Below are 22,211 nucleotides of genomic sequence, written 5' to 3'. Positions count from 1 at the left end.
TAAAATCATGATGATATTTTCAAGAATTTGTATTACATAAGAGTATTAAATATTAATCGCTTTAGAAAGGTTAAACGACATGTACATGATGAAATTTCATTATTCGCACGCTAAATTAATTATTTCATGATCCCAATTAGGGATTTTTTTTTTTTGTCTTAGTAACTTGTCGAATTTTGATCTTGGTGTATTAATTTTTAATTTTCAACTATTTTGTTTTAATTGCTGATATATTATTATACATGTCAATAATTTCGGATGTCATGCAATATTTTCATGTGCGCTAATACTCTGACAAAATAGAATAAAAAGCAAAAAAAATAGAAAAGTTATCCACGAAACCCAAACTTTGAATACTTAGTAGACTGAAACTCGAAATGGAACAAATTATTGGATAAAATCGTTATTTTCCCATCAAAATTAAAATTCTTCAATAAATTGACTGATTTCCACAATTTTAAACTTGTTCAAAGTTGTAAATAATAATAACTAATTAATTTGCGTATGAAAAATTCATCCTTTGATCCTGAAATCAAGTTGTTCCCACTTCTGAATAGGGTCCCCTGTCTGGCAGAATAACCATTTAATCCTTAAATTAAGCTTATGATCTGAATGAAAGAAGAGTTTGAAGCCAATATTACAATCTTTATTTCATCCCAAGAAAAAAAAAAACAGAACAACAAAAATTTTATTTTTGAAATTATTATTAAAAAATTTATTATCATAGTACTATTCTAAATAAATATTTGTTTTTTAAAAAATATTAGATTCCAAGATTTATGTATATATATGTGTGCGTCACAAAGTGATCACGCTGTCAACACAGAAGATAAGTAACCTTTAGTTTTCCCTTCCGATCTCTATTTTCTTGATCATAAGCATTTGATTGTAATTAATTATGGCCGGAATCGCTTTCGGAGGATTCGATGACTCGTTCAGCATTTCCTCTTTGAAGGCATATATAGCCGAGTTCGTATCCACGCTGCTCTTTGTCTTTGCCGGTGTTGGCTCCGCCATGGCTTACAGTTGAGGCTTAAGAATTTAGTCGATAATCAGGATTGATTCATACAAACCTTTTATGTTTTTTTTTAAAAAATTTACTTGACATTTGATGTTATTTTATCCGAATATCCATGTGTGGCATGCATGATCATTTCTACGCCTAACGTCCTAGATTTCATTGTCCTTGACAGACAAGTTGACAACGGACGCCGCCCTCGATCCAGACGGGCTGGTCGCCGTGGCCGTTTGCCATGGATTCGCTCTTTTCGTGGCGGTGGCGGTAGGAGCCAACATCTCCGGTGGTCATGTCAATCCGGCTGTCACGTTCGGTTTGGCTGTTGGCGGCCAGATCACAATCCTCACGGGTATCTTCTATTGGGTTGCTCAGATTTTGGGATCCATTGTAGCTTGCTTATTGCTTAAAGTCGTCACAGGAGGCTTGGTAAGTCTAATTATGACATTTTAAGTTAGTGCCAATTGTATTATGTCTAGCCAGGAAAAGAAGGAAGAAATTAAAGAAAAACAATAAATTTAAGATCATAAATAACAGGAGAAATTGCATACCGAAATCCCGATATTGCTGAAAACCTCCATGTCTATTAACTCTACGTGTTTTCAAATCTTGAGCATAAATATTTTTGAAAACATCTACGGACAAGAGTGAGAATGTATGTAGTCAAGATTTGAAAACACGAGGTATCAATATTTTTATAGAAGTATTTTCTAAAGCATAGCTATTAATAACCACGAATATGAAAAAAAATTCTAAAATATAAATAAGGGAGAAGCCAACAAAATTCCTGATCAGTTTCTGAACCTTGGGATCGATATTGGGCATGTAGGCTGTCCCAACCCATGGTGTGGCTGCCGGAGCCGTTGAAGGAGTTATAATGGAAATAATTATCACATTTGCATTAGTCTACACAGTCTATGCTACGGCAGCTGATCCGAAGAAAGGCTCGTTGGGCACCATTGCTCCGATTGCTATTGGATTTATTGTGGGTGCAAACATCTTGGCCGCCGGACCGTTTTCCGGTGGGTCGATGAACCCCGCCCGATCTTTTGGACCCGCCGTGGTTAGTGGGGACTACTCCGGCAATTGGATCTATTGGGTCGGGCCACTTATTGGCGGAGGATTGGCTGGGACCATTTATAGTAATGTATTCATGCATAGTGAGCATATACCACTTACGCATGAGTTCTAAGTTGGATTTGAATGTTTTTATGCAATTTTTGTGATGTTTGTGTTGGAAAATGAGATATCCCTTTTGATAAGGGATTCTTTTGTAATAAGAGAGAGTTGAGGGAATTTGTTTTCTTTTTCTTCCTTTTGTTTTTATTGAATTTGGTTTGCAGCGTTTGGATCCATTTTCTTGGTGTCTTGTTTGCTTGGTAATGATCATGTGTGAAGTAAAAAAAAAAAAAATATTCTGATCAGGAAAAGAATAATGGCAAAAAATATAGAATTTAGAGCACTTTTGCCCGGACGCCTACACTAAACACGGAATTCATGCAATAATCACACTTAATTAAAAGAGTAATAAAATCCAACATATGTCCAACATGTTCATAATCCTCTAAGAAACAAGTGGAAAACCAAGTAAATGTAATTAGTTTACAACCATATATAAGGCATAATGTAAAAAGCCAAATAACAACATATATACACCTTCTCGATATCAGACACTGATTCAAGATAACCGCTGTCATGTCCATGTGGTCTGTCTAACTTAAATTTTGCCCCGAGAGAATGGGATGCTCAAGATAAAAATAAGCGCATAAACGACCTAATCGCCTGATACATAAATACAAGTATACAAACATATGTGAAACTACATGAACATGTGCTGGTGATCATGTATCAATATTAGAATCTCATGCTCAAACTTTAGGTGTCAATGTGGGTAGCACACAGCTCCATCGAATCAACTGATAACTCTCACACATGATAAGATCTCGAACTTACAATGTGACGGGTTGATGTAGTACGCTGCTCCGAAGAACCAATAGGTCGCTCCTATGCCCGATCGTCAAAGAAAAGAGGGATGGACGGCCTTACTCAACAAAATAATGTCGAAGAATATCATGATCAACGTGATATACAATGCAACATATATGCTATTAGGTATCATATTAAAGTAAAATGTGCAACACAGAAGAATGTTTGTACAATTGGATATTTCAGGCCGTACATGCGTACTTTTACATTACCTTGGGAATGTCTACGCTCTGATCCCAGATATTACATCAATGGAACCGATGGCTCTGATTTTCCGACATTTATTGATAAAGGCAGCAGAATCATAAAATTGTTGCCGCAACAAAATTATTATTCGATCCATTTTGCGATTCTGAATTCTAATATTTAAAATTCCAATCATTGTTCATCTTAAATTTTATTCTTGATCATAATCACTTTTTTTTTAAAAAAAGCTATTATTATTTAATCCCGAAAAAATAACCGGCATTCGCAAGGTAACATATATTTTCAGTGTTCCAGCAATTCAATATCGATTACTAGGGGTGAACGAATGTTCGGTTAAATCAAACTAACCGATTGACTCGAATTAGTTCGAAATCCCGTTTAAATATTTTGAAAAATCAATCAAATCGGTTCAATTTTGGTTTTTATTACTAACAGGTTCAATTTTTAACTAATTTTCAATTTATATATAGGGCCATTTTGTTAGACCATAGGATTTGGACTTCCTGGCCCAGCTTTAAGATAACCTTTCCCCTCATAGGTCTAAATCTTTTCGCCCTTTCCAAAGAATCGGAGAAAACCTTTTAGTCGAATCGTACATCGTGATAGGGACGACATATCGTATCGTACTATATCATATCGAAAATTATATATCATATCGAAAATTACGGTATTAGCAAATTCATACCGATACCGTACTGAAATTTTCGGTATACCGAAAATCGGTACATATAACTAGCATACCGATTATACCGAAATTGTACGGTGTACCGAGATTTCGGTATGGTATCGTTATATACCGTTTTATACCGAAAAAATTTTATATTCTTTAATTTTTATAAATTTATTGTTTTAAAATATTATATATATTATATTTTTTCAGTATTTCGGTATTTCGATATGTACCAAAATTTTCAAATTGCATACCATTATCGTAACGAAAAATTCGGTATTGTTACCGTACCGTACCAAAATCTTCGGTATATCGAAAATTCGATAAATTCGACATTTTTTTGTATGATAATCTCGATATACCGAAAATTCGTTATTTTTCTCTCCTCTAATCGTGATTCTGTCGGACATATTTCTATTTTTTAGTTTTTATTTTTATTTTTGAAAATATAGTTAATTCGGAACCGATAGAAATAATCGGTTTTTTTCGATTAGGTTATTTTCGTTTAAACAAAAAATTAGGTGGATTCGGTCCGATCGAAAAAAGATTCGGTTAACTCGGTTCGATTGGACCGAATGTGATTACTGAAACAGTTGGGGTTTTTCAATTATTATGATAAGCTTCAGGGGGGGACGAACGAGGAAATTTCGACAATAGTCTCATTTGATTAGTTCCCTATATCCTTCCCGAAAAGCTATCAAAACCCTAATTCAATCGCACTGCACTATTGCCAGGACATGTAATTCATTCGTTTTTCAGTATTATCCGATCCAAGTTTACCATTTCCACCATACACAGGATGATTGGTATTTCCTGTTTAGTTCCATTCTCACTATATTTGGTTATTTTTCTTTAGGATAAAATTTGGGTAACAAATGTTGCCGCGGTGGAGCAGAGTTACTGGCCGTATTTGGAGAGCTAACAATTCACAAAACATCTCGGAAGTTGTGAGGAGAGATTTTCCCCTTTGTTCGTTACAAAACTATGCGAAGGTTGCTGCTGCTGTGGAGGCAAATGTTGCTAATTCTACTGAGACAACTGGCATTGTTAAGACGGAGGTATCGAAATGCGTAACTGTTGTTGTTTTATTTTGTTTTTTCGATTATGTGTATGGCTTTGTTGTGTGTGTACTTGTTATTTGTTTATTTTTTGAATGAGAGCGCTTAATTGTTCTTAAATGGCCGAATTTCCTATTGTTTGATTATGTGTTTATTCATTTTCAAAGGGGAACGGAGGGGTGTTCTAATTTTGAGGTAAAAATGGAACTTGAAGCTTAGTTACATCAAAGGGTATGGGACTTCCAAAATTAGTAATTTGATAACTAGTGCTTTAGTGAAAGTTCGGTTCACTGACAACAATTGAGAAACTGATAACAATATTGAAGCATCTTGCCACGGGGTTAAATATTTTTTCATGCAGTAGATTTCTGTATTATCATTATGTACTAAAATTTGAACTAAATGGCTGTGGTGCATAAGGTAGAAATAATTCTGTGATATTAAAGCTTCACAGTTAATCCAGGATCACCCCATCATAAGTGTAATATGTGGGATCAAGTCAACAATTTATCACCGTATCAAAGTGAATGGACTAGTGAGAACGTAGAGAAAACTTTCACTGCATGAGTTGGGAATGGAGTCGTGTACCATATGGTTGATGCTATACTTATGAGTATTTGTAATTATATTTGTTTCCTCATCCACGTTAGTTATCAAATGTTTCATGATACTTGATTTACATTATCATATTTATTCCATTAGGTGAATCTGAGTCGGATGTTTTGGTCCAAGCCTTGTTCATTGGCATTGGCTAGTGATTCACGATATAGAGTTGAAGACCCTGATTATGAGGGTGTTAAGCGGTTCATCCTCAAATTGATGTTGTTCTACAGCAAACAAAGCCAATTCATTCGTCGGGCAAATGTTATATACAGTCGTGTAACTTATCAAGTTGATAAACCTGCTATTTATGATGGTCAGTTTATTTCTCACAGCATTCCTTGTTGCAACATTTTTTTTGGATGAGATGTTTTCCTCATTTCTTTTGAATTCTTTTTCCTTGTTTCCCTTGTCTACATCATGCTTGAAATTTTTACAAAGCTGCGTGTTCTGTAAGGTCTTGGAGGAGAGATGGATTAAGCTGGGGTTAACAGTTGAATTGTTTTCTTGGAAATTAACGTGATTTGGAGACTGAAATTAATTAGTTTACTTTCTTTAAATTGCATGGATTCTTAATGTTTCGAAGATTCTCATGTCATATTTGAACCCCAATGCAAAATTACTACCTTAATTGTGTTTTATGCACTTTGTCAACATTTACTGTTATAAGTTCGATGACAGCATTCTCTTATTTGCTGGCAGCTTTTAGCTTGGAGCAGACATTTAAAACAACGTTTTCTTTGCTTGTGCTCCATATGTGGCTTTGTTTGCGCCGGATAAAGGAAGAGGGAAAGGAAGGTGTTGAATTGGGACAGTACTTGTATGAGATATATAATCATAACCTGGAACTGCGTGTGTCTAAAGCCGGGGTGGGTAATCTGTACACTTGCATTAAAATTCATTCGTTTTTTCCTTTCTATGATCTCACAATTATGAAGGTCTGGCATAAAATGATGAGAGAAGTAATTATTATGTTTAACATTGTACATTAATTAAAATAAAAATCTAAAACTCATAAATTATTAGATGATGTATGCCTGATCATGTAGTTTTGTAGTTTGTTATTAACTTCTTTAAAACAATTAAAATAGCTATGTTTATGATTTACTATTTTGGTTTTTCTTTGACACTGCAGGTAAACTTGTTGCTAATAAAATGGATGAAAGAGTTGGAGAAAATATTTTATGGAAATATCGTTGCTTATGATGCTGCACTTGGGAAGCGGGATGAGTTGCAAACTGTCATTTGGAAGTATGGCACTCAGGAACATTTATTATTGTTTGTTTTGCATACTTTTCATTTTTATTTTGTCCACATATCTAGTTAACAACAATGCTCTTAGAACCATGACAAACTTACTCCAATTTTGGAATCCTGCCTTTACGTATTATCCTAAACTGTGTTTTGTAAGGAATATAATCTAATAATTTTGAAATATTGTTGATGAAGATTTTAAATATAATTTCGATACATTTGCTGCTTATTTGGATATAAAGCAGAAGTAGGCTTCAATTTGAGTTCGTAACAGAATATTCTTCAAACTGTTACATGTGAATTTTCTTATCCTAGTGTTTCTCTGCATTGTAGAAATGTGTTCTCTGATGATGGTTCACCAGAACCAAGTACTGCCGCCTTGCTTCCTGTCCAGGCAAGTTCTCATGTATAATGTTTCGACATAGATTCACTATTAATTTTCTACTATTGAGATACTTTGATTATTAATTCTCATTTTCTCATATGATTATCAAATAAACAAATTATTGAGTTGCACTTTAAAGCTAGTTGGGAAAAATTGCACTTGCTTCAACTTGCATTCCAATTCTTGGGTTTGATCCAAGCTGTTATTGCACTTGTTTTGATGGGTTGAGTCAACACAGATTTCATCACATTTGACAAATTTCTGTACATTCTCTTGATTATTATGACGGATTTAAGTTCTTTATATTGGATCCTTTTGAGAATCTCGCTTTTATTTCGATGTTCTTTTTTCTAGTTTGCGAAGAAATATTTGTAGTTTCCCCAAGACAAATTTAAACTGATGGGTAGTAATTTTCATTCCACGGATGGATTCTTTTGAGGTCCTATAAGTTGGTGTTAATATTAATGAGATTCTCATCATCCACATGATTCCCAAGGTTAGTTACTTGTGAATTTGAAAAGGAGTATTGCCTATTTTATTAACCCTGCATGTGTAATGATCTCATTTTTTCATATCCATCTTTCTGATATGAACTGTTTCCATTTTCTTTGAAATCGTTTGACGGAAGGGCCGTTGTATTCAAACTTTTATCACATTGAAGGTTAATGAAAGGTCACCCATGCTTATAGTTCTGTTTGTAATTCCAGGCTATGACAAGATATGTTCAACGGGAAGCTAGCTGTCTGTCATTAACTGGTATACCCCCAGTTATTCATGCCGATTTGAGTCTACATAAGATTTTGATTACTGTGCCAATTCAGCATGGAATGAAACTGACTAAATTTGAATTTGGAGACAAAAGTTGATAAGTCTGACAGTTTTTAATGTGATTAACTCGATGTTGACCAAAAAATGATAATGCTCCGTATAGTGAAGTTAAACGAAGACAATTCGTTAATAGGAAAAGCAAGGCTAGGATGCATATTTAAAGCAACTTGTGATGTGTATGATTTGAAATTTCAATTTTTTATTGCAAGAATGTTTATTGCCGTGAATAGGTAAAGTGCCCATCTATTTGTTAGTTTATTTGGGAGCTTTTTTTTATGCTGGCATCTCTGTCAAAATTGCTTAGAAAAGGTCCCTTGCCGATTAGCTAATTTCAAGTCAAGGAACTCGACTCATAAATATTTATTCAATTTTTGGCATGCTTGCAAATGTCCCCTGAGGATTACATACTTGATTCGATTATGACTCAAGCCTGTAGCATATTTTTTGCCTCTTGCATCATCAAAAGACTTGGACCATTTAGACATGATTGTCAATATGTAGATTCGAATTCATGCTTTATATGGAACACTCATAAATGGGGAACATGTAATTGTGTCCTTTTGATTCTTTAAAAAGTTTGTTCCCATGTTTATTTCTCGAACTTCATTTATTACTATGATTGTAGCAAGTCTGATTCAATTGTCTCCCAATTGACAATCTTAGTTTTATCGATCTACAGATAAAGAAGCCATTCTATCGGGAAACTTTATGTTTACATCCGTAGGGAGTTCTGGTTCTGATGCAGTGGGAAAGTAAACCAGAAAGGGAAAGATAAAGGACTCAAGTGTTCATCGAAGTATATACAAGTGAATCAAAATAATGCTGGAAATGATTTTCAGTTTTGGCTTGTATTCAAACAGCCGATCGATTATCCATTCGGTGTGAACATTGCAGCTATGATTGGGCCAAAAATTTTGAAAGGGCTTTTTCAACTTTTTAACTTATTGCTTTTGGTATTAGAAGTAATTGAAGAGTTTGAGACGGTCGAAACTTGCTCTTCTTACCTTGATGCTCAAGAATTATTATATATACAATAGTGTTTCGACGCACACAATATATAATCGTTTTGTAATTAATTTGATTTATATTAAAATAAATATAATATGTAAAAATTTGTGAGATGTTATATTGTAATTTGAGAGAGGTAATATGAATAATAAGTTGAAATGACAAATTTGGGATACATTTTTGGTTAAGGACGATTTTTGGAAACATTGACATGTAGTAAAGACATCAACTTTCGTAGGAGGAACATGTAAATATGATTGATAATTACAAGGTAACTCACCCGCAGGTGACCATGCTAAAGGTATGCTAGAAATTTGCGGCCCCTCGCAAGGATCAAATGCACACATTTGAATACGTCTGAGTAGATTGACCCACGTACCCAACCATGCTAACTAAAAAAATAAGAAAAAGGAAGCAGATGGTGATCTTGTAAAATAGCTGACAATGATGATACGAATTCATCCCTACTAAGATTCAATGACTCGTTTTCTAATCCGACCAAGTAGATGCCCACTACTAAACTAAAAAAAGATTTCGAAAAAGGCTGGTGACATCGTAATAGAGCTGACAATGATATACAAAATCAACCCGTCTAAGATCAATGACTTAGCAAGTATTGTCCTCAAACTAAACTAAAAAACATATTTTAAAAAAAGGGTGCAGATGGTTATCTTGTAACGAAAGCATATAAAAAAGAGCGAGCACCAAGGCTCTACAAAAACAATATCATGTCTTTGAGTAAGCCGCCACTGAGGTTACTTACAAGGTTAAACTTAAATTAATAGCATCAAATGATCACAATGCTACTAGCAGAAGAGGAACTAAAGTAACCACAGCGAAAGATCTCCACTAATTAAAACACAGCAGCATTACACATTATGCTTGCGCCTAATCTTGCCCTTTCCGTGATGTTTCCTTTTGGAAATCTTGATCTTCCTTTTTAGCTTCTTCCCAATAGGTTTCAAAAACTTTGAGCTTTGATTGCCATTAGCCATCTCCATATCTGCCATCCAGCAGTGGAAAGATTAGAACATTGTTTTATGAATGCCAATATAGATTGCAGACAATAAAGCTTCTTTATTTTAATAATCAATCCAGTGTATAATGATATTCTAGACTTGTGCAACTGTGCAACCAAATGGATGACAATGAACATTTGCATAAAATCGAATTTCAGCACTATATTTTGCAAGGTCCTTCCTCGCCATTCCTGCTGATATACATGGGGCTGGGATCATAGTAGGATTGTGTCCACCTCCAAACGATTAGCCACTTGGGAACTAAACCAATAATAATCAACAAATCAAATATAACAGCTAGCCTGGAAAAAACACAGAATTCTATTAACACTGAATGGATCAAATATATCCCCTAGCATAGAAAAAACACAGAATTCTTCTTTACTACGAGTGAGGATGGTGAGGTAAACAGCTTTGTAGCTCATATATCCTCAAAAGTTGTAGTAAATCAAACTCTAAAATAGCAATTGCACATCTAAAATACAGAACCAACAACAAAATACAGACAAAGCAAACCAGAAAATAAATCAAAATAGAACAGATATACATAAGATAAAGAAACGTAATTAACGACAGATTCAATGCAAAACGAGAGGAATATAAAAACCCACAAAAATTACGAAGAGAAATGATATCGTACCGTCGTCATCATCTTTAGCAAAAGAAGTGATGGCCTCGGCGGTGACATCCATGGCCTCGGCAGCAGGAGAAGCCTTGACGGGAAGCTTGGGGGCGGCGAGGGCAGCTTCCTGGGCAGCAAGCTTGGCGGCTTCTTTCTTGTCGTAAAATGGCTCAACCAAATCTCTCCTTATGGCTCTCAGCCTCTTCTCCCTCTTCGATCTCATTGATTTTGCCATATTTTGTTCCTTGAGTTCTTCGGTCTCTGTGTTCGATAAATCAGATAAAAGCTTCAGTCTTTTTCACTGGAGGCTTGGAGGACCAAATTAGGGTTTCTGGGTTCACCAAAGTTGATTTAAGCAACCTTTTAGCTTTGGATTTTCTAAATAAAAAAACACAAAAAATAATATCAAATATTTGTTTCAAGAACCGGGCGTTGTCATAGCGGTTCCACAAAAATTTGGCCCTTTTTCTATAATAAAATTTTATTTTTATTTTTATTTTTGATAAATATTATTATTTGAATAATAAAAATTAGAAACCTATGAAATTAATGTAATAATAATGTTAAATATTTACAAATTAATCATAAACATCCCTAACGGATAACATTATTTACAAATTAATCATAAATACTAGCAGATGACGTACACGCGCTGCTTTTATTAAATAATAACCAAGACACATTTAAACCAAGTGACAACCTTAACATAAATTTGTAAATATCGTCTTGTGGTTTTGGGGTTGATGGTAAGACAAAAGTCAATATTTATACATAATGTGATTATGTGAACATAGATTTTTAAATATGTTTAGTTTCATTTCTTTGAAGTGTTGCACTTATCATCTAAAACATAATATGACTCACGCATCCAATCTTCGTTATTACCAACCACTACACTTCTCTAAGAAACATATATTGGGAATAGAAAACAACTTTAGATAAAGAAAAAAAAACCCTAAGCAAATAACATGAAATATCCAACAAATTTGAAAAATGGGAAAAAAATGAGATTTAGTTATTCAATATGAATAGGCAATGTCACGCCCCGAGCCCGCGCCTGCGTGGCTGCGTGGATGCACAATGAACCTCTATAGCAACTACTTCGTATTCGTCATCGCTTTACGAAAATAATTAACTCAAGTTACTCTAGAAATCCATTGTAAACATATTATAAACTCATTTTAAATATTTAATTTTTAAGATGTGAGACAAGGGTATCATAGACAATATTGCTATAAAGAATAATAGATATTTGTAAACAATGGTAAAATGATAAACGTCAAATCTAAAAAGAATAGATATCGCTGGAAATTTTGGCGCAAAAGTGGATGAATATTCACTAAGCTACATGCCAAGTTTTTAAACTAATTTGTCCGAGAAAAATTCATATATCATCATTCTTCGTTCATAAAGTGTGAGCAACGGATATAGGTAGAAATCAGTACAAAGATGGTTTCTTACATTCCAAACTCAACAGGAGATGAAGTTTTGCATTTGAAAGATTAATATTGTCGAAAGACTGATAGCTGCAGTTAGGGTTGTTTAAATTTCGAAAAAAATTGAAAAAACCATAAATCTAAATAGAAAAACAGAAAAACAAATTTTTAAATTCGGATATAAATGTTAAAACCAAAGTTTATATGGTTTAGTTTCGGATTTTATTTGTCAAAGCCTAACCGACTGGAAAAACCTAAATTTAATTAATTTTTTTTATTTTATTTAGATTAAAAAACCTAAAAATACATCTTTAAAAATGTAGCAATAATAAATAAATACGATAAATAAATAAATAGACAAGAATTTGTTTATGTATGTTCAGATATTAATTCTTATGTCACCCCTTCTTCTCCTTGATGAGAATGATCCACTAGAAAGCTTTGATTTATGCAACTCTTTGTAAAAACCCATTTCAACTAAGAAGTTATCTCTTGCTTAATGAATTCCTAGCACACTCTCGATTGTTGGCCGTAACCTCACACTCTGCATAATATTTAATGTCTCTTATACCAAGACAACAAACACAATCTTTAATGTCTTTGTGTAAAGACTCACTCATCTAAACTTCGAAGCTCAACTCTCATATATATGTGTGAGTGATTGTGTGTGAGGATTTTTATAATGTATGGATATATCAAATATATCTTCACACTTGGATTTGCTTTCATTCTAGCTAATTTCTTTATATATATTGCTCATGCATTGAATCTCCTTCAAAAACTTGTATTTGATCTTAAATTTTTATAGGCTCCAAGAATTATATATACATTAGACACTAGAATATGACTGTTTGGAAATTTTCTGATATGGAAACTGTCATTTCCACGTTACTGGCAACTTTTCTCGATCCTAACTGATTTTGAGGTCTGCTGTCAGTTGGGCTTATCAGCTAGACTGATCATCCAGTTGGGCACGTTAGCTAGACTAAACAAATTGATGATGTGTGCTGAAATCAGCATGTGCAGAACTAGTAGACGATTCATCGTTATTTATCATAATCTCACACTCCGATTCACACTTCGACATGTGAATATTAATTTTGTAGATAATCTTCCTGAATCGTTTCATTTGGATAATCGAGCTGATCCGGCCGACCAAAATATCACAACTAATCATATTCCACTGATCATTGCCGATCATCCAAACAGATGAGCCTTGTTGCCATAAGTTTGCCTATGTTACATTCGATCTAGTCCAATAGACATGAAATACGATTTGTCTCAAATATAGTTTTATGTTCAATAGTTTTAGCGGCTGATCAATTGCGTCATCAAGTTGTGAGATATCATCAAAATACTACAGCTCACCAGATTTTGAGTTTAGCTAAATTCGAGCTTCAGTTTTCATCTTGAATTAACAACTTCACGCTTAAGTAAATATGTTCTAAACCCAATAAAAAATTTTGTTATCATAAAATTCAGGATTGTTAGATTTTCTAAACCCTATTTTTTATGATCACAAAACTTAGATAAACAATTATTTCACGTACATATTTCTCTCTTTTTGTGTGAATCAAAAAGTCATATTTTTAATCAGTTTAAGCACAAAAATTTTCTGCCCTTCAATATTTAAAATCAATCTCTCCCTTAAAATTTTAATGAGTTCTTACTTAATGAGTTCTTACTACATCTCTGAAATTTTGAAATTGATAAATGTAGATGGATAATTAACTAATTTTCTTCATAGCTCATTTTCTATCACAAAACACTTGGTACTAATTTAATGATTAAATTGCTTTTCCTCGATCATGATCAGGTTTCAAATTTTATATCATTGTGATCCTATAAAGTCTAGTTTGCAATGCAAAAAGCGATTCGGTATTTTGATACTCGAGCAAGGAGTTATGCCATTTTTCTTACGGTTGCTGCAAGCTGTTAGAAAATTCAACTCTGAATATATATGTTTGAAAAATATGAATTTTCGAATTTAAAATATCAAAATCAGTTTCAAACGCTTATTCAAGAATAACCAGCTCTGATACCACTTGATATGATCGATTGGAGGATAATCATTGAGCTACAATAGCTCGTTTTTTGAAATATTGTACACCGATAAATTAAATCGAGTTTGTTTTTTAAACTAAGTGGAAGATACTCAAAATAATCATTCGTAAAAATCGAATATACATTTTGATAAAATAGTTAAAATGTATGCAAGTTGAATGTATAAAAACATTTTTGTTTGAATTATTTTATCAAACATTTAATATACAATGTTTTGATATTTGAAATACACATAAAATGCTTCAACAATGCATCTTAAAAACAGTAGAATTAATAAGTAAATGTGATAAGTAAATAGACAATAATTTGTTTATGGATGTTCAGATATTATCAACTCCTACATCGCCACTTCTTTCCCTTGGGAATGATCCACTAGAATACTTTGATTTATACAATTCTTTGTACAAATCCATTTCAACTTAGGACATAGCTCTTGTCTAATTGAAACTCCTAGCATGCTCTCGATTGTAGGCTGCAACTTCACAATTCACATTATGTTTAACGTCTTTTATGTCAAGACTACAAACACAATCTTTAACGTCTTTGCGTGAAGACTCATTCATATAAACTTTGAAGCCTAAATCTCATGTATATGTATGAGTAATTGCGTGCGAGAATTTTTACAATGTATGTATATATCAATTGTATCCTCACACTTGGGTTTGCTCTCATTCTAGCTAATTTCTTCATGTAGGTTGCACATGCTTTAAATATCCTTCAAAAACTTGTATTTGATCTTCAAGAGGTTGTATATATAGGGTCCATAAATTATATATACGTTGGACATAAGAATATGTATAACCGTTTGGAAAATTTCTGTATTGTTTCTGATATTGAAACAGTCATTTCCGTTTTGCTTGTTATTTTTCCCGTTTAAGGCCTGCTGCCAATTGAGTTCATCAGTTAGATTTAGCATCCAATTGGGCAAATTTATAAAATTTATTTTCGCACATCATGAAGAGACGTATCACAAATTTTTTGAGTGAAAATGGCCGAAGGAAGAAAAAGGGCGTGATGAGACTCCAAATCTGCATAAATAAATACATTAAATAAAATAATAAATTTACCTGAAATATTTTGAAAACATTTGATTACAAAAAAGACAATATTTCGATTATCGTATAATTGCAGGTCTGTGGTCAGCAAACAAACCACGACATATGTCTTTGGCACCAAAAGTTATAATATCTGTTTTTTTTTTTAAAATATAATATACATGAATTAATCATAATATAAGTCGAAAATTAATAATAACAACATAAATAAATTGATCATCTCAAACTTAATAAATTTAAGGTACTGTGGTCAATAAGAACTGATCGAGGGAGACGATAAATCGATCGATCTCCGATTTTTAGTCTCCAAATACATGAGATGAGATTCATATTCGACTCTAAAGTTAAAAAAAAAAATTTTGAATTAATGTTGGTGAAGTATAATATTTATAGGTTCGGTTTAACTAATCCTATGCATTGAGTGTGTATTATACTAATTGGTCCACATTCTAAAAGAAAGAAAGCCTATTTCGATTCCAAATTAATCATACCAAAGACCAAGCCAAGATTAATATCCTTTTTTTTTTAAAAAAAAAAGGATTAATATTCTTTTATTATATTTGAATTGGGTCCAATTAGTTTCAAGAAAAGAAAACAATCAAAAAGGAAAAGAGAAAATGGGTCGCATTCAAAGTCTCTCATTTTGACTGGCAACCGATACTAGTTGAATATCGTGAGCAAGTCCCAATTGATTGGAGGAAAATGGTAATCAAAGACAAAAATTGAGCCATCATGTAAAATATTATTCATTAAAATGAGAGTAAATGAACGTATTTTTTCGATTATCTCAAATATATATTTAGTTTTTATATTTAGGGTATGTCTCCTGTGAGACGGTCTCACGAATCTTTATCTGTAAGACGGGTCAATCCTATCGATATTCACAATAAAAAGTAATACTCTTTTCATGCATGAACCAAATAAGAGATCTGTCTCACAAAATACGAACTGTGAGACCGTCTCACACAAATTTTTGTCTTATATTTAATAATATTTTTTATTAAGATACAATTATTAACTAAGTCTTAGAAATACATGTAATTTATTATGTTTTATTTTATCCAATTAAATATTATATTATGTGAGAATTTAAATATTTCTTGCATAAAACATATATTATCTGAGAATTTTGATACGTTAGCATATCTATCATATACATTTATGTGTGTCATTAACATATTTGATATGTAATTTTCTATGTTTTATTTGATCCAATAGTCGAATGACACCTCATCGGTGCGTGTACAGAATAATTGTATAGTGTATCAAAACTCATTCATACCACAAATTTGTTATGCTAATTAAGCTATGCTGGCTGAATGAATCCCTACTGGGTAACCACAACTTTCTTCCAAAACCAATGCTCTTTCCATATCCTGTCCATCTGTTCCATCGGCACATTCTTCGTCTCCGGTAACAGAAAATAAACAAACACCGTCATCACCAAGACCCACCCCCCAAAGAAGAAGAAAAGGCCAGACTTGAAACGACAAAGCATCGCCAAGAACGTCTGCCCGACGATGAAAGTGAAAAGAAAATTTACAGCCACAGTAATACTCTGTCCCGCAGATCGGATTTCCAGAGGAAAAATCTCACTAGGGATCAACCATCCTAATGGACCCCAAGAAACTCCAAAACCAGCAACGTATATGCAAATCCATGTCAAAACCGTGTAGGAGTATGCTTTGCTTAATTGATTATGATCCTCTAGTTTAGCTGCCAGTATGCCACCGACAATCAATTGAGAAACTAGCATTGTTATTCCCCCGATTATTAGCAGAAGTCTTCTCCCGGTTCTGTCGACAACCATCATTGTTATCAAGGTTGTGGTAGAACCCACAACTCCGGTAAGCACGGAAGACATGAGGGAAGCACTTTCACCCAAACCAATTGTCCGAAATAGTATAGGAGCATAGAATCCGATCACATTGATTCCTGTTACAATCTGAAAATATGGGATTGCTATCGACATCACGAGTTGAGGCCAGTAGTTCCGCTGGAGGATGATTTGGTATTGGTTTTTTTTGGTCTTTGGAACGTCCCTTGCTTTGACAATATCTTCTAGTTCTGCGTGGATATCATCTGTGCCTCGAATTCTTTGCAGTATACGTTTTGCTTCCTCATAGTCGTTTCTTCGTTGAATGATGCTGTTTGGTGTGTCTGGTAGAAAAAGTGCTCCCAATGTTAAAACTGATGCTGGAACTGCAGCCATGGCGAGTGAAACTCGCCATCCCCACCCACCAGTGATTTTTTCGGTACCGTAGTTAATAAGGCTTGCTGCAAAGAACCCTATACCTATACACAACTGGAACCCATTACTGATCGCTCCTCTGTACTTAGGCAGCGCCATTTCGGAAAGATACAATGGGACTGCCTACAAAACAATCCCGAATATAGTCAGATATACTAAGAGGAATTTCGCAGCGAACATCTGGTCAGTGTGTCGAAGAATGCAACATTTAGTGTAACGGAAGATCTGAAATGATTTAGATCTACCTGATTAGTGAAACCCACACCAACTCCAAGCAGGACTCTGCCAAAAATCAGCATGTACATATTGGCGGCAGCACCATTAAGTGCTGCACCAAGAAGAAAAGCAGCACCTCCAACAAGCATGGATGTTTTTCGTCCAAATGATTTGGTGACAAATGAGGCAAAAAGTGAAGTGATCAAGCCAGCTAAGTATAGTGAGGATGTGAACAATGTCAGCAACTGGCTGTCAAATTTACAGTAGTTGCTGATATCTCTGTCTTCTATCATCCTGGTGTAGACTTTTGAGAAGAACATCTTCAGGAACGGCTCCATAGATGTCACTCCACCTACAGGTTAAGGATGCCACTTTTTTTCTCATCATACCAACATCGAAAAATCGGATTAACAAAAGTAAACAAGAACAACTCATGCTATACAAGCTGTGGTTTATGTCAAAATCGAACTTTCTCTGTTTGTTATCTAAAGATGAGTTTCACCCTTCTTATAGAGATGAACAGTCTTTCACTTCTTCTTAACCCGTAGGCTGTATCTCGAAAATATTAGAGCTATTTCTTAACAGAAATCAAAGCTTCAAATCTTGAAAACATCCATCGATATAAATATCTATACAAACCCATGAAATGAAACCAGAGCCCGAAAAACTGACACCTAACAATAACCACCCAAGTTCTGGAACTGCATAAAAATATAATCTTTACACTCACTTAGTGTGTGAAAAACCCAAGTTCAAGAACTACACAAAGCACAAAAAACTGGATTCTATCTTCTCCACAAGAAACAGCAAAAGTGATTAATCTTTACATTCAAATAGCAAATGAAACCCAAGTAATCAAAGCTGAAAGCTGTTTCATCAGTAGAAACCTGAAACTCCAATATCATAACCAAAGATGAAGCCTCCCATGGCTGCCACTGCACAGGATAAGATCACAAATATTGTAATTCTTCCATTGTAATCCCCTGCTTCACCTGTAATCACAAAGCCCGCCGCCATCTTTCTTCAAGTTTCTTGCACAGCATCGCATATACTGATTGATATACCTATAAATATACATGTGCTACCTTTCAGACTTGCTGCAGTAATGGTTGACTGAGGACAACCAACGTCATCCATTGGTAGACATTATTCGTGTCACGTTCAAATTAACCCAATTCAAATAAAGGAATGAAAATAAATCGATTAAATGAACTCCAAGGAAACTAATATTGGTTTTGGTCGACTCCACGATTGAAATTTATTAATTTGATCATCATGCAATAAATTTTAATTTATATTCAAATATTCACCAATGAAAATTTAGGTTCTATTTTGTCATTATCAATTGAAAATTGAAACATATTAAATATAACATTAATCCATATTTATTTTCCTTTTTAGCATAATATTTTTGGTGCGAACCTACTATATATATATATATATATAGTAAAACAACCCGAACACGTACCTAAAAAATTCACTACCCGACTTTGCGGTTGGAAATTTTAGGCGTAAACACCCAAAAACAATCCCTCCACCGCATGAAAACAAACAAATAAACAATATTTTTAAAAGAAATTGACCCATTATTTTGAAAAAGATAATGAAACCAAATTTCTTTTTTGCTGATTCGGGTCCTATTCTAATTTAGCCAAGATTTATTTAATCTAATTTAAAAAATTTAGCTCAATTTTTTAGTTAGACCAGTCGGTATGTTTGTTTTTTTAAATTTTAAATGTATAATATTAATATTATATATATCACAAAATTAGAAGTAATTTTTAATCTATAATGCTACTAATATAAAATGAATTCATGTTGCGATTCTATTGAAATATCATTTATGATTTTGACTGCACGAGTGAAATTGTTGAGCAAAACAAGCACTATTGTAAAATGGAAATCCATTAGCTAATGCAACAAAATAATGAGTCCGCGTACCAAATGATGCGATTTCTTCTACCACGAAAAGCAAACACACTCAAAAACGGAGTTTCGTCCTCGATTCGATGAAACAAAGAAAATGTTGTGTTGTCTCGATCTTTTTGAAACAAGTAATGTTGTAATATTCACGTCTAAATTACGAAAAACTTAGTAACAAATATTAACGAGACCAACAATCGATCTCAAGCGAACCTTCAAAAACCCGCCTTTGACAATCAGAGTGAAGAACAATAGACAAACGCCACAAAGTGTTAAACTTTGATAAGTTTGATTTGAGAAACACACAAAGATATATACAAAGCCAATCTTTTAAATTTGAGAGAAAGGTAGAGAAAGAAGAGAAGCCGTACATGGTAGATACGATGATGAGAATATGGAAGATAGTAACATGGGTAATATTAAGATAAATATTCCATTGTTCCATGAGAAATCTGACCCGCAGGCATACTTAGAATGGGAAAAAGTGTAGAGTTTGTGTTTGAGTGTCACCACTAATCTGAACAAAAGAAGGTTAGGTAAGTGGTGGTTGAATTTCTAGAATACGTACGCTCTCATTTGGTGGGATCAACTAGTGACCACTAGGAGGAGATATAATAAGAGGTCTGTTGAAACTTGGGATGAGATGAAGAGGGTTGCCCAACCACCACTATAGAGATATGTTTAAGAAGTTGCAAAACGTGAAACAGGGTACGAGGAGTGTCGAATACTACTATAAGGAGTTGGAAGTAGTCATGATTAGGACAAATATAGAGGAGGATAGTGAGGCGACGATGACACTTTTTCTTTGTGGTTTGAATAGGGATATTCAAGATCAAGTGGAGCTTAGGCACTATGTGGACCTAGACGAGATGGTTGTTGCGTATTTTCCGCTCGCAAGCGCACGGTTATCAAATTTTAATATATGTGATAAAGTATCGTTCCCACGAGGAATGTGTATGTAAAAATATATCAGTGCTTGTAATTAAAATAGTCACGACTTTATTTAGAAGAATCAATAAAAGGTTTTGTTTATTGTAAATGAATTAATTGCAAATAAATATTAATCTAATTACCGAATCGAGAAAATATCAAAGAGATAAAATATCTAGAGGAGTGATTTCACTAAGTTTCCACGATAATTATTCTCGGTTGAATTTATATTAATGAATTTCAATTATTTAATGGCCAAGAACACTTAATTGCTTTATTCCCCCTTTCCCAAGTGACGAATAAATTGTATCATTCAAACCTTGATTTAAACATTCCTAATAAGAATCTAAGCTTAAACGATAAATGCAAACGATGATCTTACCTAGGCCTCTCTAAAGTTATACGCCTTCCGAACGATATAAACATTCAACGATGTGTCTCTAATGATCTATAATCCTAGTCCATCTCCCGAGGTATAATTAATCAGCCAACAAACAATTTATGGCCAATAAATTGCAGTCGAATAAAAACAAAGAAACACAATTAAACCAAAAGAGAATTCAATCACATAAACAATCGAGTCAAAATTCAAACACACCCTTAAAATCCTCATCTAGCACATATAACTCGTTGACATGCTCGAACCCCAAGATTTTAGATTTCAAGGTAGAAAATAGTATGTACCTTCGTGATAGTGTATCGGCCACTACGTTTTCCTTACCTTGCTTATATTTGATCAGGTAGGAGAAGGTCTTCACAAACGTCACCCACTTGGCATGTCTCTCGTTCGACTTCTACTATCCCTTAATATGCTTTAAGGATTCATGATCCGTATGAATCACACACTCCCTAGGCCTCAAGTTGTGCTGTCATATTTCAAGAGTCTTCACAAGCGTATAGAGCTCTTTGTCAAATGTTGGATAGTTCAGCGCTGCCCCATTGAGCTTCTCGCTAAAGTACGCCACCGGCTGCCTCCTTGCATCAAAACTCCACCAATACCTACACCTGAAGCATCACATTCAATTTCAAAAGTATTAGCAAAGTCAGGCAAAACAAGTTAAGGAACATTAATTAACTTGTGCTTAATAATACTAAAAGGCTTCTCTTGCTCCTCGCCCCAATGGAATGGGACGTTCTTCTTTATCACTTCCGTCATCGGTGCCGTCAATGTGCTAAAATCCTTTACAGACTTCCTATAGAATTTTGCAAGACCATGAAAGCTTCGGACTTGACCAACAGTAGTAGGCGTTGGCCAATCTCGAATAGCACTTACTTTGTCTTCATCCACTTGTATGACCTGTGAACTTACAACGAAACCAAGAAAGAAAAGTTTGTTCGTACAAAAATCACATTTCTTTATATTAGCATACAAACTTTCCGCTCGAAGTGTGATTAGCACAAGTTTTAAGTGTTCAACATGCTCTTCTAAATTTTTGCTATACACGAGGATATCATCAAAGTAGACCACAATAAATATCCCTATGTGTGCAAGCAAAACCTGGTTCATTAACCTCATAAAGGTGCTATGAGTGTTAGTTAAGCCAAAAGACATTTTCTTCAGCTCATATAACCCGTATTTGGTTTTGAAATTTTTTTTCCACTCATCACCTTCCCTCGTTCTAATTTGATGATAACCAGTACTCTTCAAATCAATTTTGCTGAAAACACATGCACCATGCAATTC

General features: G+C 34.0%; 4 protein-coding genes across 6 annotated transcripts; 2 read left to right on the top strand and 2 right to left on the bottom strand.

Moving 5' to 3' along the window:
- Positions 1-731: 731 nt before the first annotated feature.
- Positions 732-2,366, top strand: LOC140986662 (aquaporin TIP2-1-like). The gene is made up of 3 exons (XM_073454972.1): positions 732-1,025; positions 1,194-1,444; positions 1,845-2,366. Exons 1-3 carry the CDS (start codon positions 899-901, stop codon positions 2,205-2,207), a joined length of 741 nt encoding a protein of 246 aa, XP_073311073.1. The 5' UTR covers positions 732-898; the 3' UTR covers positions 2,208-2,366.
- A 2,145-nt stretch (positions 2,367-4,511) lies between these two features.
- On the top strand, positions 4,512-8,995 carry LOC140986723 (uncharacterized). 3 transcript variants are annotated; one of them, XM_073455048.1, is made up of 8 exons: positions 4,512-4,617; positions 4,735-4,936; positions 5,639-5,852; positions 6,239-6,405; positions 6,672-6,787; positions 7,124-7,184; positions 7,883-7,931; positions 8,683-8,995. In XM_073455048.1, exons 2-8 carry the CDS (start codon positions 4,754-4,756, stop codon positions 8,757-8,759), a joined length of 867 nt encoding a protein of 288 aa, XP_073311149.1. In that variant the 5' UTR covers positions 4,512-4,617; positions 4,735-4,753; the 3' UTR covers positions 8,760-8,995. The 3 variants fall into 3 exon arrangements, with proteins under 3 accessions (XP_073311149.1, XP_073311151.1, XP_073311150.1); XM_073455049.1 differs by having other exon boundaries at positions 4,526-4,636; XM_073455050.1 differs by lacking the exon at positions 7,883-7,931.
- Positions 8,996-9,585: 590 nt separating this feature from the next.
- On the bottom strand, positions 9,586-11,023 carry LOC140985711 (uncharacterized). Its single transcript, XM_073453595.1, has 2 exons — positions 10,671-11,023; positions 9,586-10,014 (listed from the first exon to the last, which is right to left on the bottom strand). Exons 1-2 carry the CDS (start codon positions 10,885-10,887, stop codon positions 9,881-9,883), a joined length of 351 nt encoding a protein of 116 aa, XP_073309696.1. The 5' UTR covers positions 10,888-11,023; the 3' UTR covers positions 9,586-9,880.
- A 5,427-nt stretch (positions 11,024-16,450) lies between these two features.
- Positions 16,451-18,823, bottom strand: LOC140987020 (hexose carrier protein HEX6-like). Its single transcript, XM_073455447.1, has 3 exons — positions 18,562-18,823; positions 17,704-18,026; positions 16,451-17,581 (listed from the first exon to the last, which is right to left on the bottom strand). Exons 1-3 carry the CDS (start codon positions 18,689-18,691, stop codon positions 16,535-16,537), a joined length of 1,500 nt encoding a protein of 499 aa, XP_073311548.1. The 5' UTR covers positions 18,692-18,823; the 3' UTR covers positions 16,451-16,534.
- Positions 18,824-22,211: the final 3,388 nt, after the last annotated feature.

This window comes from Primulina huaijiensis, chromosome 10 (assembly GCF_012295235.1).
Source record: "Primulina huaijiensis isolate GDHJ02 chromosome 10, ASM1229523v2, whole genome shotgun sequence".
Lineage (NCBI taxonomy): Eukaryota > Viridiplantae > Streptophyta > Magnoliopsida > Lamiales > Gesneriaceae > Primulina > Primulina huaijiensis.
The sequence above is the reverse complement of the archived record's forward strand: the minus strand, read 5'-3'. Positions and strand labels throughout refer to the sequence as shown.